General features: G+C 45.5%; 1 protein-coding gene across 2 annotated transcripts in view; it reads left to right on the top strand.

Annotated features, from left to right (window-relative positions):
- FBXL20 (F-box and leucine rich repeat protein 20) overlaps nucleotides 1-16,852 on the top strand; it is a 604,101-nt gene that overhangs the window by 301,921 nt on the left and 285,328 nt on the right. For both annotated transcript variants that reach the window (XM_078645644.1, XM_078645643.1), the window contains exons 5-6: nucleotides 11,407-11,501; nucleotides 12,413-12,481. In XM_078645644.1, coding sequence (XP_078501770.1) covers nucleotides 11,407-11,501; nucleotides 12,413-12,481 — 164 coding nt within the window. The remainder of the gene's footprint in view (nucleotides 1-11,406; nucleotides 11,502-12,412; nucleotides 12,482-16,852) is intronic.

Below are 16,852 nucleotides of genomic sequence, written 5' to 3'. Positions count from 1 at the left end.
GTTTTTTGGTTCAGAAGGTGCAAAAGAGTTTGCTCTTAAAACGTTTTTCTGGAATTTATGTACTGCTTTCTATTCTGATTCAAGCATGTGAATCTATGAAACACTCAGTGCTGGAGAAAAAACAAGTTACTTACCTGTACACTGTGGTTCTCCAGTATTGATATCTTTCATAGTCACATGTGGCCCCCCACCTCCCTGCTTTAAGGCAAACCACTATTACCTCATGATGGGAAACTTATACTTCACTTGTGCTTGAAATCTGAGGTATGGTGGCTCTACATGGGATTGTGGTCTCAGGGCTGGCAACTCATTGGCTATTAGTTGGACCTTATAAGGAGGGCAATAGGTTAGGAAACCGGGTTCACTTTGCATTGGTTTTACATTAATTTTCTTTCCTACTGCTATATTTAAAATACCGTGGGACTCCCACCATGACGACAGGGAAGATTCAAGCATGTGAATCAATGAAAGATATCATTACCACAGTGTACAGGTAAGTAACTTGTTTTTTTGCCCAGTATAAATCAAGACTGCTCTGGCAGAACTATATACCGGGAAACTTTCTGCTGCGTAACTTTTTCCCCAAATGTCTATCGGGCCACTATACACTCAACTCCGCCCCCCCAAGCAAGGACAACCCCATCTAGATCAATGTAAATTTTCTCAGGCCCTGTATTGCATCTAGCTGTGTATAGGTCAGCATAATAAGCTGCAAATTCCTACAGTAGACTCTCTTTGTAACTCTTTCCCGCTCCCCTTATAAGGAGCTCCACTAAAGTTCTGCTAGGTCTTTTTCTCTTGCCAAAACTATTCTACCAATGTGTATTTGCCAGTGAATTTTCGCTATCTACCAGCTCCTTATACTCCAGCAGGAGCCTTTTAATCCGCCTAAGCCTGTCAGACGTTTTTTAGGTCGAGGTAATATCCGGTCAGCCGAAGGCAGAACCGGAAGTACAGAGATTTAATGTTGCTTAGTATGGACTATTTGTCCCGCCTCTGTTTTTGCCTCTCTCCCATTGGCTGGCTTCCTAAACGGAGGCCAGCCATTGGAGGAGAGAGCCATCCCTCCAAAGAAGCTCCGTCTTTTTCGGATTTGGGGCGTAAGTTTTGTTGTTCTTTAGACAGTGACGTTGTATGTCACTCAAAACAGCAAAACACTCCTCCGAATTTTTTTTTCGAGCTGCCGGCCGCCCTTTTTTTCACCGCAGTGAAGGTGAGCATCGAGCCTCTGCCTCTGCCCCCGTTTATGCCGTTTTTAGTCTCCTGCACCCCTGTTTGATGCTCTCTATCTCTTATGCTGCCCCCACAGTCCCCCAGCCCCCTCTCTCTGCTTGATGCGCGTGTTCCCCTCCCCTCTACGTACTGCATCTTCGGCTTTCTCCTCCCCGCCCTCTCCTGAATGCTCCGCGCTCGTCCGTCACCCCGTCTCGTCTCAGGCCTCAGGGCCGACCCTGTATTGTGCATTGAACCCATGTTTAAAGTCTGCAGTCTCAGGCTTTTAGGGGCTGAACCCGTGGCCAGAGCCTGCAGTCTCAGGGCTGAGCCCTGCGATGTGCATTGAACCCGTGGCCAAAGCCTGTAGTCTCCAGTCTCAGAGACGAGTGGCTGTTGTAGCGATTACCAGAGTTCACTGCTAGACGGCCCTGTCTGGACTCTGAACTTTCATGTCCTAAGTAAGTTATTCGAGGAATAAATCGTGACGGAGCCATAAATCAGCAACGCTACCTGAGCACAATAAGCTGCTGTCTACGCAGACATGATAAAACCGAAGGGGAGAACCCCCACCCCTCACCCCCCAACCCCATTTGTTTGTCTTTTAGAAATATATCTGAGCGTTGATTATGAGAGCTCCTTCCAGAGCCTAATTGACAGATTCTTCTCTACAGTTTCAATTTAAGAGCCGAATAAGTCTCAAACCTTGAATAGAAGCGTGAGCACACACCGAAGTAAATCACACTGACTGACCACGTACAGGCAAGGGCGAAAACACTGACCAGCCCAAATAATATAAGGCAAACATACGCCAATCAAAAATCAAGACACGTACAAACTGAATACTGACAGACTCATCATAAATACAAAGGCAAGACGGGTATAAAGCACATAGAACACATGTACTAGTTACATGCAGACCCCTCCCTTAAACGCATGTTAATACACAAATAAACAAAGATGTATATAGACGCATGCAAAGATAGCCACCACACGCCACACCTACCCAAATATAAACAGTGGCAGCTTTCATAGACACTCAATAAACAAATGATAATCCTCGTACATAGAGTTGGAACCATAAACAAAAGTAAAGACGGAGACACGGACACACACTAGACACAGAAATCAGGCCTATGTCAATATGCCTACCTACATATAGTGACAAAAATAGCAAATCCAAAGACAGAGAAACACACACACATCCCTCAGAAAAGAAACGCTTCAAGCAAATACTCGGACTCAAATACAAGGAGGGACGTTAATACACAGACACACTAATTCTGGCACGCACACATACAGTGTTGCGCTCGTCCGTCACCCCGTCTCGTCTCTGTGCCTTGTTTACCTCTGGCATTTGTAACATGTTGCAGGACAAGTTCCAAATGCCTTCGCAAAGGTGCGTGTCACCTGGGTACCAATAGCTTCGGCTGCACGCTTTGACGTGGGGTTATTACAGCAACCACAAGGTTCATAATGTGCGTGTGTAGCTCTAAGAGGCCTGGTTCTTTAGGCGCTAGGCTTCAAGGATTCACTTAACCTTTATTACCTTTATCGGTGAAGGCTGCCAATGCGTGGACGAAAGGAGTTCCCTCAGCGTTTGCTCTCTTTCTGCTGCCGCCGTGAGCTCTGACCCTTAGGAACGCCTGCCCCCCCCCCCCGAGACACAGAATGGGTGAACCCCTCCATGCGCGGGTGAAAGGAGTACCCTCAGCGTTTGCTCTCTTTCTGCTGCCGCCGTGAGCTCGGACCCTTAGGAACGCATGCCCCCCGAGACACAGAATGGGTGAACCCCTCCATGCGCGGGTGAAAGGAGTACCCTCAGCGTTTGCTCTCTTTCTGCAGCCGTCCTCAGCTCGGACCCTTAGGAATGCCTGCCCCCCGAGACACAGAATGGGTGAACCCCTCCATGCGCGGATGAAAGGAGTACTCTCAGCGTTTGCTCTCTTTCTGCTGCCGCCGTGAGCTCGGACCCTTAGGAACGCCTGCCCCCCGAGACACAGAATGGGTGAATCCCTCCATGCGTCGGTGAAAGGAGTACCCTCAGCGTTTGCTCTCTTTCTGCAGCCGTCCTCAGCTCGGACCCTAAGGAACGCCTGCCCCCAGAGACACAGAATGGGTGAACCCCTCCATGCGCGGGTGAAAGGAGTACCCTCAGCGTTTGCTCTCTTTCTGCAGCCGTCCTCAGCACGGACCCTTAGGAACGCCTGCCCCCCGAGACACAGAATGGGTGAACCCCTCCATGCGCGGATGAAAGGAGTACTCTCAGCGTTTGCTCTCTTTCTGCTGCCGCCGTGAGCTCGGACCCTTAGGAACGCCTGCCCCCAGAGACACAGAATGGGTGAACCCCTCCAATGCAGTGGAGGTCAATGAGTGTGGTGTGAGGGGCAGTGAAGGGGGTGAAGTGTAGGATTGAGGAGTGACTGTAGGGTCAAGAAGTGTAGTGTGAGAGGGAATGCACTGCCTTGGGCGAGATGTAGCTGACATTGGATGCCTCTGCAGTCATCTGAAAGATTTTGGGGCCCAACGTGTTTCGCACCCGGTCCCCCTGCAATGCCAGCAGCACCCCCCACAGCCAGCAGCAAGCGTCCCCAGCGTCCACCCTCCACTCTCTCTCTCTCCCGGGGCTGCCCCAGCCCTGCTCAGGGTCCCCACCCTTCATGGGATACTCCTCGCCCAGTGAGGGGCCGGTGCCCCCCTGGGAGGGGGGGGGGTGGAGAGGGGTTGATCGCCGGACAGACGCGATAAGCTGCCGCTCGATAGCGCTTGACATCAATTGAGGGGGCGAAGCGCCTCTGGTCCAAGTCTTGACATTATCACATTCTTCCGCAGTGTCACATGGTGTGTGGGCAGCCCCCCATGACCCCCTCCCCTCCAGGAAGGCGTGGTGAGGGGGTGGGGCTGAGATACGTCCACAGGACAGTGGGCAGCACCGGACATCTCACCACAGACCCCCTGGGACCCATGTGCAGAGGGTGGCGGGGGGGGGGCAGAGAGACGACCACTGGAGAGTGGACAGCTCCAGACATCTCACCACAGACCCCCCTGGGGCACCATGTGCAGAGGGAGGCGGGGGGGGCAGAGAGATGACCATTGGAGAGTGGACGGCACCGGACATCTCACCACAGACTCTCCGGGGCACCATGGGTAGAGGGAAGGTCTGAAGAGGGGGCAGGAAGACGTCCACTGGCGAGTGGGCAGCTCCACACATCTCACCACAGACCCCCTGGGGCACCATGTGCAGAGGGAGGCTGGGGGCTCAGAGTGATGTCACCTGGGGATGCGACCCTCAAGTAGATTTGAATGTCAGTGCTTAAATTGAGGCGGTGATTTCCGGTGCTTGGTCCAGCACCTCATTGCTAACACTGGTGATATTTGATGAGCCCCACAAAGTGGAACTCTCTCACTACCTCACTCTCTATCTCACTACCTCACAACTTCACTCTCTCTCTCTAACTCACTACCTCACTCTCGCTCTATCTCACTACCTCACTCTCTCTCTTTCTATCTCACTAACTCACTTTCACTCTTTCACTACCTCACTCTCTTTCTATCCCACTACATCACAACCTCACTCTCTGTTTCTATCTCACTACCTCAGAACATCCCTCTCCATCACTACCTCACTCTTTCACTACCTCACTCTCTCGGTCTCTCACTACCTCACTCTCTATCTACCTCACTCTCTATCTACCTCACTCTCTATCTACCTCACTCTCTCTCTCTCACTACCTCACTCTCTCTATTTCACTACCTCACTCTCTCTCTCTCTATCTCACTACCTCACTCTCTGCTAATGCAATAGGTCTTGCTTATGCAAGCAATTAAGCTATTGCCAATATAAATGACAATGCCACTTATTTAGGGATACAAAAAATAATAAAAAATAATGAGCAATGCCAATAGCTCTACCTATAATATTGCCTAGACCCTTGCATTGTAAATGCTTGTTTTAATGTGTTGATGTTACAGAAGGGCTGGATTTGCCTTATGCCACTGGTGACGTATATCTTATAACACCCAGGAGGGTTTTTGCAGTTGATATTACGCGTATGTATACCATTATTGTCTCCCACACAGAAGCATATTGTGCAACAGATCCCAAATTGTTGTAGAAAAAAATCAACAGTCTGTCTGCATTTCCTTGCAAAAAAACCCAAGCATTTGCAATGCAATAGGCAGGTCCGGACTGGCCATTGCGGGCATCGGGCAATCCCCCGGTGCGCCGCAAGGGTGGGGGCCGGTTTTGTTGCTGCAAAAACGGTCCTGTAACAAAATCGGCCGAAAACCGGCCCTGGCAAAGAGCACGGTCGCATCCCCAATCAAGCAGTGCTTCAAACAGGCAGGCCCTGGGTGCCTGCGCTGACGGCATGTGCTGGGGAGTCTTTCTGCAGCGGTTTACTTTCAATGAGAGAGCACGGGCACTTATCGGTGTGAATGAGGCATTCCAAGACACTCAGGACGTCCCTCCATCTCCTCAGATTCGAACTTTGTTACCGTTACAGCAGTGGACGTCTCACGGAGCACACTGTGCACAAAGGTGTCTTCTCATTAGATATACTGTCCCCTGTTTAAGGGTATGTAAACATAAAGAAGATGTTTATTCCAGTATCTGACGGTTTAGAGCTGGCCTTTCTTAAATAATGCATTGTGGTAGGCTACAGTGTTTGTATTTCAATAACTGTTCAGGCTCCTGACAAGGCTTCGAAGCGCGTTAGCAGACCACTAGCTCGCAGCACGCGGGAGTGGCCGCTTTAGTAGTAATCGCACTGGCTTGGCAGTGCTCTGTTTTCATTTGCACTGCCAAGCCGCTGCCATTACTACTACATCTTGCCTGTTGATGCCCTATGTGCCTAGGCGCGCATTGAGATCTGCCGACCTTGCGCTTGTTTGTGTTCCTCGAGTTCGGAGAGTGAGGGCAGGGGGCCGCTCGTTTCGCCTTCTAACGGCTAAACTCTGGAACTCTCTCCCAGCTCACATCAGAGGCATTTCCAATCTCTTGGTGTTCGTAAAACCATAAAAACTTGGGTGTTCCCATTATCTGATGTTTAATCACTGGGTTTGTCTCTCTTGCTTCGGTTTTTGGTTTCTGGTTGCGCTGGGACGCCTCGTTGCTGAGGCAGCCATGCGCATTACAAGTCATAAATAAATAAGAAACTATGATGTTGGTGATAACTGGGTCAGATACAGAAAAATAACTTCTAACCTGTGACCACCTCAATGTGTATGCTCCTGGTTTAGTTGTATTATCCCATTGTGTTAAGATCATCCATTAAAGCTTTGGTCTCCAAAATATCATATGTCTTGGCAGGGAATAAAATCCTCAAGTATAATGAAATGCATATTTTTGTGTTTCCTTAGAAACAGGTATGTAAAGACATACAAACAACAACAAAAACATCAACAGTTGTAAAAGCTTTGATGCATTTGCCAATGTATTTTTTTTAAATCTATTAGTGCTGTAATTTGAAATCCCAGATGGTGATTGTTTTCAATAAATAATTTTTATTTTATCAACACTTAAAAAAACTCAAAGCAAAGTAAGTGAGAATAAGCCAGAGAAAATTATGAAAACTCAACATAACCACCAATAATTTACTCAAGCCCAATAGCATAACATCATTATAATACAAAACTGAAAACAGGATGTAGACAACTATTTTAAGAGAATGCACCGCTAAAAGGGGTGTGGGGCAAGGACATAAAAGCTAAAAGCATGACCATAATTGGACAACTTACAAATACTTTCATAGCCCTTAGGTAGCAGAAGGGTGGTAAGGCAGACCTCTGACGGAGACCGAGAGTAGGAATAACAACCTGCACAAGTTGATATTGAGTGGTGATAATATAGAAGTGCAATCAAATAATACATTATCAGACAGTCTGGTCTTAAAGACTTTTTAAAAATGTAAAAAACTTTTTTATTTAAAACTTGCTCATCACAGAAGAACTTAAATCATCGCATATCGAATCATAGCGTACATACATGACATTTGAATGACAAGGAGCGGGGCTACAAGCTTTTACTGCCCTTCGGTAATATCTAACCTCGCCACCTCCCCCCTCTCACCATTCAGCAGGACTGTCCCATACATACTAGGTCTGATCCGAACCCCCTGTAAGTCTGCCTGGTCCCCAAATCTTTTTCCACTTCTTCGAACAGCACTTCCTCTGGAGACAGTTTTTTTTCTGCTCTCATACACCAGGATAGGTCCGTTTCCCAGTCCTGGAGTCTGGGGGTTAATGGAACCCCAGGCCCGTGCTATATTCCTTTTAGCCACCCAGGCCACCAGTGTCAGCCATAAAAGTGGATATTTAGGATACACCTCCTCCCTGGAGACCATCAATAAAAGCCACTTTGCATCCATGGGGATATCTAGATTCAGCACCCTGTCATTGCTCGCATGACCTCGATCCAGTATTTTTGTATCTCTGGGCACCCCTAGAGAATATGAAAGGAGGTGCCTTCAACCCCACATCCCCTCAACATAAAGACGTGGCTGACCGCCCGATTTTAGCTAACCTGGTTCTGGAATAGTATGGAGGACCAGGAGCTGAAGCAGGCGGAACCCAGACTGGATTGCCTCCTCCCTCTAGCGCGGTATGGCCTCCTGCCAGTCCTTCTCCTCCAGACCCCCGAGGCCCCCCTCGTGGAGATTGCCTTATCTGGGATGTGCTCACAAAGCAAACTATTGACTAAGGGAGAAGTCTCAAGCAGATTTTTCCCTCGTATATGCAGCGCCGTTCCATGCCCCAGCAGGAGATAGTTATACCTTTTCGCGTAACTCGAATTCTTGGCTCAGAAGATCAAATGTGATGTAGGCCTGATCACGCCAGACGTCCCACAGATGTTCTATCCCCAGTATTTCCCACCCTGTATATCCCCACAGTCCTCCCACCTCTAAGATACTCACTATACCAAAACGGTGTCATATTTGTGAGTCACCCTCCCCATCCTAGATACCCTGTGCCCTCCCTCCATGCCCTGATTACTACTTGTGTGTGCTGCGGCAGCCCCTTTTCTCTCTTCCTTTGGTCTCTACCTCTCCTCTGAGTGCCTTGTAGCTCCCAGGTCCCATAACCTGTCTGTCCATTCCGTGCTGGCCGCGTCTATCCGCATAGACCCATTCATTTATTACCGGCAATTGAGTCGCCCAATAATATTTGGTTATGTCTGGTATTAACAAAAAACAAGAGTGTGGAAGGGTCTGAGGGGAAACAAATTAAAGACCTCCAAAGTATCCTATCCCCCAATCTAACTGTAACAAACACACAAGGGATACTAGAGGTCTAATAAAAGCTCAATATTGTGTGTCAAATTCAAAAAGTAACGTATGTATGAACACGTGTCTGATCACAAAAGGAAGGTAAGGTGTGAGAACTGGACAGAAAATACTCCATCAGCCCACCATTTGGCGGAATATCGTCATCTGGGATTTGTTGTACAAGGACTGGTATCTGTTAGGTCTCACCTGATGATATTGTGAGGAGACCTAAAAACAGATCCTCCAGTGGCAATGAGAATGTATGTATAACATTGCTGAATGGGAGGTTGCAGTGAAAAAAAGTGGAAACAAAAAGTGAGTTAAAATTACCTAGTGTGATGCCAAGGCGAAGTACTTTATTAGAAGGGTCATCACAGAGGTAATGTTAAAAGCAACAGTATGTGGATAGTATACAAGCAAATATTACTATCAATCAGATGGATTTGGTCGACATGTTTCAGCCTATAAAGGCTTTCTTCAGGACCTATGATATGGGATACTACTGCAACAATTACTATACAAGTTGACAATCACTTGATAGAAAAACCACCCTATGGGTGCCTACCGTGTCTCATCTGGTAGGTCAATGGATTCTCACCCAAAAAGTTTATGGGGAAAGGCCTCGCCTCGCCTGGCACTCGCTCAGGACAATAAGAGGCCCCGCTCTGTCCGTCGGTACCTCAGGCTTCGACTGAGCCGAGGGGGAGTCGAAGCCTGAGGTACCGACGGTAGTTTTAACTCACTTTTTGTTTCCACTTTTTTTCACTGCAATCTCCCATTCAGCCATGTTATACATACATTCTCATCGCCACTGGAGGATCTGTTTTTAGGTCTCCTCACAATATCATCAGGTGAGAGACCTAACAGATACCAGTCCTTGTACAAAAAATCCCATATGACGATATTCCGCCAAATGGTGGGCTGATGGGAGTATTTTCTGTCCTGTTCTCACACTTTACCTTCCTTTTGTGATCAGACACGTGTTCATACATACGTTACTTTTTGAATTTGACACACAATATTGAGCTTTTATTAGACCTCTAGTATCCCTTGTGTGTTTGTTTATGTCTGGTATTGCCAAGTTGTAGCTTTGTAGGCGCTATGCGTGGCGCGCCTCTCTGCCACAGCAACATGTGCACCTCTCCCTCAACGTGTTGGAAGAAATCCCTGGGAACTGGATACAGTGTATTCTGGAGCACATATATTAACCACGGTAGCGTCATTATTTTGTACAATGCTGTCCTCCCTATCCGGGACAATGGAAGAGCACCCCAGTTCTTGACTTCTTGTTTCAGGCGCTCCAGCCGTGGCTGGATATTGTTATCAAACCATTCTTGGGGGTCTCTAGTTATGTGGATCCCAAGATATTTGAAACTGTACTTGCATACTGGTACCTGACATGCCCTGGGGGGGGTCTCGCATCACTTCCTGCAAGTGGGAAGATCAAGGATTTTGAGCAATTAATATTATAAACTGAATAGCTACCAAAAAGCTCAAATAAGTGCAGTACCCTCTCTATAGAGGAGATCAGATTAGTCAAATACAGCACTATGTCGTCCGTATACAGTGATATACGTTCCTGCCTTTCACCCATGCCGCTCACACCCCTTATCCATTGGTCTCGTCTGATCCAAACTGCAAGAGGCTCCAGGGATAGAGCAAAAATCAAGGGGGATAAGGGAGGAGTTAAAAGACTTTTAAAGCATGAAGCCTCGTTTCTCGGGGAAGGATTCAGCCATAGCTTCAGATTCTTCCTTCACATACTGCAACTCCACTTTGGCCATGGGAACCCTCTCTTTTAATGCAACCTATTCATTGTTGACTTCAGAGCCCTCTCCCGTTTCAGGAAGCCAGAGATAGGGTTTCCCTTACCCAAGTCATGTCCACCTGAGTTTGGGGATGAAAATGAAAGTAATTGGCATGGGGAATCTTGAATTAGACTTTCTTTGTAGGACTCTTCTTAGATGTAAAGAACAGCTCTCTTTGCAGTTTGCCCATTTCTTACACCCCATTGCATGTTTTCCACCTTTTTCTCTCTCCTTTATCTTCTGGTTATCAGATTGTAAATCAGTCGAGATAGAGACTAAGCCTGCTGGGTGTACTCAACACAGTGAGCACATGGCAGTCACTCTTCAGTGGTTGAGGTGGGGAAGAAACTGGAAATCTCGTCCCTCAATGTGAGAGCATCTTGTGAAATCTCCAAGGTGTACAGTCACTCTCCTAGTCCATAGGATCTGATGACGGTCTGACCAATTTCTGACCATAGTCCTATTCTGGAACATGACCTCTCGCTATTTTATTATTTCAGATCCTTATTTCCTTGTCCCTTACCCAAAATCTTCCCCAGTGCAAGATTAATTATGCTTCACTCGTATCTTGTGTCACTGTTAAAACTCGCCAGAGAAGTACAGTGTCAAAGCTTTGTACTTGCTTATATTATGGACCGTAGAGGTTTTGGGGTGCAACATGTGACTAACATCAAATTTACCATTTGTGTTTGACCTTAGATTTCAGGGGCTTCAGTGTCTTTAGTGTTAGTGTGTTTCTAATATAACCACATTTTCTCAATTTTGCCTATTCAGCTGCTATTTCAATCTCATTTTATCTTTGCTTCTTTGGAGTGTCTCTTTAAAAATGGCTCCCTGTCTTTTACAGGCACAACCTATCATATAGTGTTCTGGAATGTAATAATATAAAATACATGATATGACTTCGTGCAGAATTCATAAACAACCTATTCTTTGATTCTAGATTTTTTTAAACTGTTTTGCAGATTGCGTTCACACATTACATTTGGCGGTTTGCTTCCCTGGGCTGTTGGGGTATTGCTGGGAAATCAATGCATGTTTGCTTGTTAGAATGAATTTGAAATGTTGTCTGGTGGAAACAACTTTGGCATCTTTATTAGACTCTGTTCTTCTCTGCACAGGGCCGCGTGGTGGAGAACATCTCGAAGCGCTGCGGTGGCTTTCTAAGGAAGCTGAGCCTGCGCGGCTGCCTTGGGGTCGGTGACAATGCACTGAGGTAGATTTGCGCACTCAGATATATGGCACACATGGGTATCAAGTGACTGGGGCTAGGTCTATATTGTTAAGAGACAGAGTACTACAAAGATGGTTTTGTGTAAGAATGATGTTTCCTCTGCTAAGCCTTGAAACTTCCTCTAGGTAGGACTGAAAAACATTCCCCTGTACTCTGGTTAGAGTACACAAATGATTATGGCCCCAGAACATTTCCTGATTTCTGAAACATTCTAGACTGCAGGCTAAAATGTACTGCAGGCCACTATAATGGATTGCTGTCTCTCCTATTATGATAGTCACAACTAGGGTTTAGAGAAAGGGGTCAAGCTCTGTTTTTGAAGAGCTCAGAGGTGTGCGAGAGGCCTGTAGATAAAAGCTATTATTTATGTGCTTCAGTTGTGCAGTGCCGTCATGTTGTACTGTCAGTCTCTCGCTTTGTTTAGTTGTAATGAGTTTAGTGCGTTCAGTTTCTGGGTGCATGAATATTTAGATCAGTATGTTGTAAAAAAATGAATTCCATGTATTCCGCATCAGTGTTACTTGGTTTCGGTTTATCAAAATAAGTTACAATGTTTTAAGTTTTATTTGGTCCTGCCTGATTGGCTGGTTGCCTATTACTAAGTGCACAAGTGGGATTCCTGCTCTTGAGCACTGGATGTAGTTGAGGATTGCAGGGGATTTTGGTACCTCCCACTTGAGAAGTAGAAATGTCTCTGGATGGCCTTGAGCATGAGAGTTTTTAGTTAACATTTGCCACTTTTTTGAAAGAATCCTTTTCCATGTCCTGGTTCTGCTTTTTTAACACAAGAAGTGAAATCTGGGTCTTTGTGTGTAGTGAGATGCAGAGAGTGGGTACATTTTCTGTGGTTCTGCTTTGAACAGCCTACTCTTGATTTTTTTCCTCTCTATAAGGACCTTCGCACAGAACTGCAGGAATATTGAGCTGTTGAACCTGAATGGCTGCACCAAAATCACAGATGCGTAAGTTACCCTACTCCTTTCAGAGCTGGTAATGTACTGTAGATGGTGGGAAGATTATATGCAGTAAACATTTGGAGATGTGGGAGGCACTCATACCAAGGTTTGCCTGAGTTTGGAGGTGTGCTGTTTACCATGGACTCCAGACCCTCTGTAGTCTGTGTTAAAGCCAAGGTTCTGTAATACCATGATGTCCTGAGGAGTCAGCCTCATCTATACCAAGACTCTGTCCCAAACTATCTGAGACCCATAGTATGTACCACATTTGTGGCTTAGAGGCCAAAGTTCTCTAAATATCTATGTGGCTTATTTTTCTGAGTAAATCTTGCTATGTGCCACAGGCTTTTAAATTCACTTATAATCGCTTAGAATGTTTCACTGTTTGGAGACATGAAATATCTGCCTGATACAAGGGCTATGTTTGTCTTTTGCTATGATTTATATGTGCGCAGAAGACTACAGAACTCTCAAGTTTACCAGCTCTATTTGGAGCAAGGATTCCAAAAACAATAAAGTGAGAGGAAAGAGAATCCACTAGATCACTGTATGTCTGATTTTGTCTTCACAAGTGATCAGATGAATGATATCCTAAAGAGTACTTTCTTGCCTGAACTGGCAGTGGTTGGAATCTACTCAGGCTGGGGATGAAGACATTGGAGAGGCTGGGGCCTGAAGCCCGTAGATCTGACTACATGGTGTTTTTCATTAGATAGTTTGGTGCTTGATAAGGTGCATGTTTGGTGATTCAAGGGTTCCTAGGTGTGTTGAGTGGCGATTTAGATTCCGTATGCATTTTCCCGATTCATGCCCTTATATAGGTACAATTCACTTTGCCCTTATATAGGCATAGAAATCCAGTCCTTATTTAGGCATAGCCCATGCAGCCCAAATACAGGCATGGCTACTTCCATCCGTTCATCTACATCACAACGATTTCTTGGAAAACCAGACTCTTAAGCTGAAGGGACTTGCCCTAGCCTGCATATTGATTTCTCCAAGAAACTCATTATTATGCATCAACAACTATTCCTTAGGGGTTCATCCATGACGTTCATATGCCCGACTTTACGTTAGAGCTGGCATTCCTAAACACCGTCAAGGTATAAATATACCTTTACTTGCTATGGCAAAGCACGGTGTGATTCGGTGCAGTTCGACTACCTACTTGCACGACGAAGCTCGCTACAGCAAGTGCCGAAAGAAGCCAACTCTCCAGCTGACGCACTGATCAGAAGCTGTCCTCCTCTGCCGAGAAATCCAGCTCCTGTGTTTCTGACTCCTCTTGCGGGGGGTTGGGAAATCGAGTCCGTGAAAGAGATACCAACCTCTCTCATTCTAAGGTATGGAGCTGATTAGAACCTAGAGAAACCTTTGGCAATTCTTGTCAAAAACTAAACCTATGCTAAAGACCACACCTACTACTTCCCTCGTACTAGACCTAAGTTAGGTACATAGGTAGGCGTATTTTAGAAGCACCAGTTGAGTATTTTAGCCTGTGTTATTTATGTATGTATTTTTATATCTTAGCACCAGACAATGCTATTACAGTATTATTTTATACTACGGTTTACGCTGTACGCATTATACTTTGCATTCTGTCTAACAATTGTAGCAGTTCACCTCTCGTGCATGAGAAAGAAGACTGTTCAATAAACCCCTTTTATTGAAACGCCCGTCTCTCTATTTTCTCTGCAACTCTGTAGAAACGAAGCATGAACGATTGACTGGGATAAAATAGTTATCTATTGTTTCCACAACTCTGAAGATATGTTTTATTCTTGGGAAACAAAGTTGTCATGTTTATATGGTTGTCAGAAACTAATCCATTCTTTTTTTTTTTTTTTTAAAACCTTTATTGACATCAAAAGGAAAGACAAGTCGAGGCCTACAACCAAGCCGGCCGGCCGCAATGTGCAAGATAATCAGGAGTCACCAGGCAAATATTACATAATCAATCAATACAAAGCAGAGGCCGTACATTCGCAGAAGGGGAGAAGAGATACAGAAACCAAAGGGCTAAAACACAGGAGTAAAGAAGGCTTAATTTTATAATATGGGGAGAAGACACATGACAGGCTCACTTATAATACGAAGGCATCCGATATCCCAAACCAACTTCAACATTAATAAGGGGGCATGGGGGCAAAATATCGGGGGGACAATACAATGCATTCAAGAAAATCAGGATACGGGAAACACAATCAGCCCCTGAGCATTATCCTCGTAACATGCCCGCCACCCAAGACACTACCAAGCCAGAACAGAGGGATCGGAAAAACAATGCATCAAAACCAGCCCGTCATAGTAACCTCAACTAATCCATTCTTGTGTATTCGAGAACGTTTCTAGTGACCTCTGAGCTATCTGGCACTCACAATTAAGTTTAGTATATTCGATAGAGACATACTGACCTCAGTCCTATTTCATATCTGTAGGGTATATTATTCCAATGCGTAGAGTCTATTGGGAATATAGGAACCACACTACAGGTAAATTGTATGGTGGGACCAGGTTCTGAATCATGTGGGACTTTTGTTCCAGTAGACTATGCAAATGTTGTAATGATTGTGAAATGTGACCGTTGAAGAACAGGAAGCCAACGGAGCGTTAGAAAAAAAGTTCCATAGTGGTGCTGCCAGAGTTTAAGGTAAAATTTGTACGCACAGATTTGAAGTCTTTGTAGCTTGTATGAAGTTTTATGGGAGCTTACGGTATTGCCACTATCCTCCTATTAGGATTCTTCTGAATTCCATACGAGCACCAGCAGTACATAAAGGTTAAAACTTCCCAAAGATCTGTCTAGATTAAGATATTTGCTGGTCGAAGGCAAGCTGCCTTGTCCATGAAGCAAGCATTGGCATAGTCAATATGTCTTGCCTTTTGGACTTTAGAAGTATTTAGCCATGCAGCACATTATCCTGGGTACAAAGCCAGTAGGTCTTGGCAACCCGAGAGCTATTGGCGTTGTCTGTGTCAATGTCTTTTGGCCTTTCCAAATATGTCAAAGTTATATTAAACAGAGCACGCCGCGAGCCTCAGCACAAGTTGGGCCAAATTCAAAGAATATAGCATCATAAGGGGGGAAGCCTGTTCTTCGAGGCACGGTAGGCAATTTTAAGTGACATTTCATCAAACACACCACATGGATGAATTGTTCTAAATAACAGCATGAAAAAGGCAAACAGTAACATCTGTTGTTGTAAGAAAATACAGAAATACAGGGGCGGCTGAGCGAGTTAAAATGTCCCTCCCGATCAGCAACTGTGATTAATTGGCCTCTCCAATTATCTTTTGGCACTGTGCTTAACTAAAGACTTGAAAGCAATGGAGGGGTTTATGGGAAGCAATAGTGAGCTGGAGGGGGCAAATAATCGGTACACGCTTGGAGCAACTTCGAGGCCAGACTCGGGCAAAGTGCGTCAGTTCGTCAATTCCATCCCAGGTTTGGCTTCTTGTTAACAAAATCTGTTTCTGTAATGTGCAGTACATAAGGGACCAGGAGATGCCACAAAGCTAGTGATTCACGCTCAGTATTTCTACTTTTAGAACCCCAACCAGAAGAATTTACTTAAACCAAATTAACACATTGTTTTCATACTTTAGAATTCGTATATGTATTCTGGCCTGGGCTAGCAGTGCTTCTGTAGAGTTTCAGTTAATTCACAGAGGAGGGAGGGCAAACGCTGTTGGCATTACTAACCACTTGCTATTCTTCTTGCCACCTTCCTGTTACCATGGTTGGAAGACAAAGTACAATGACGTTTTGCAGCATGAGATGGCTGCTTTTGGCAGGGACGTTGCCACTTTATAAAGTAGCCAAATAGCATACATCTTGAAATAATTTTAACTTGTCCCACCCGACATTACCACTAAACGTGCATACTTAGATTACATCATTAAAAAACTTGACTGGGGGAGTATGTTTGCATTGTCAGCATTCCCTCCATCATTTATTTGATCTAACACTTTTCACCCTAAGTGGGATGGGTATGCCCAGACGTGGGTCCCTTGCTCATTGTGCCACTAGATTCAAGCTAGCCTGGCTAAAGAAGGGTGACATACCCTGAAACCGGTCCCAGGATGCTTGTTTCTGGTCCAGGGAGGACCTGGCCTGGCAGTTCGGTCTGGACTGTTCCCATGGGGCACTGGGTCAAGACTGATTTGCATATGGCTGGGTCCAAACTGGGCTGGCATAGTGGGCAAAAGAACGATGACTCGGGGAGAATGTTTGCATTGTCTGCATTCCGTCCATCATTTGTTTGCTGTAACACTTTATAAGGTAGCCAAAATAGCATCCATCTTGAAATAAAGGCGTTTTCAAATAATTTTAGCTTGTCCCACCCGACATTACCACTAAACGTGCATACTTAGATT

Source organism: Lissotriton helveticus, chromosome 5_1 (assembly GCF_964261635.1).
Source record: "Lissotriton helveticus chromosome 5_1, aLisHel1.1, whole genome shotgun sequence".
Taxonomy (NCBI): Eukaryota; Metazoa; Chordata; class Amphibia; order Caudata; family Salamandridae; genus Lissotriton; species Lissotriton helveticus.
The sequence above is the reverse complement of the archived record's forward strand: the minus strand, read 5'-3'. Positions and strand labels throughout refer to the sequence as shown.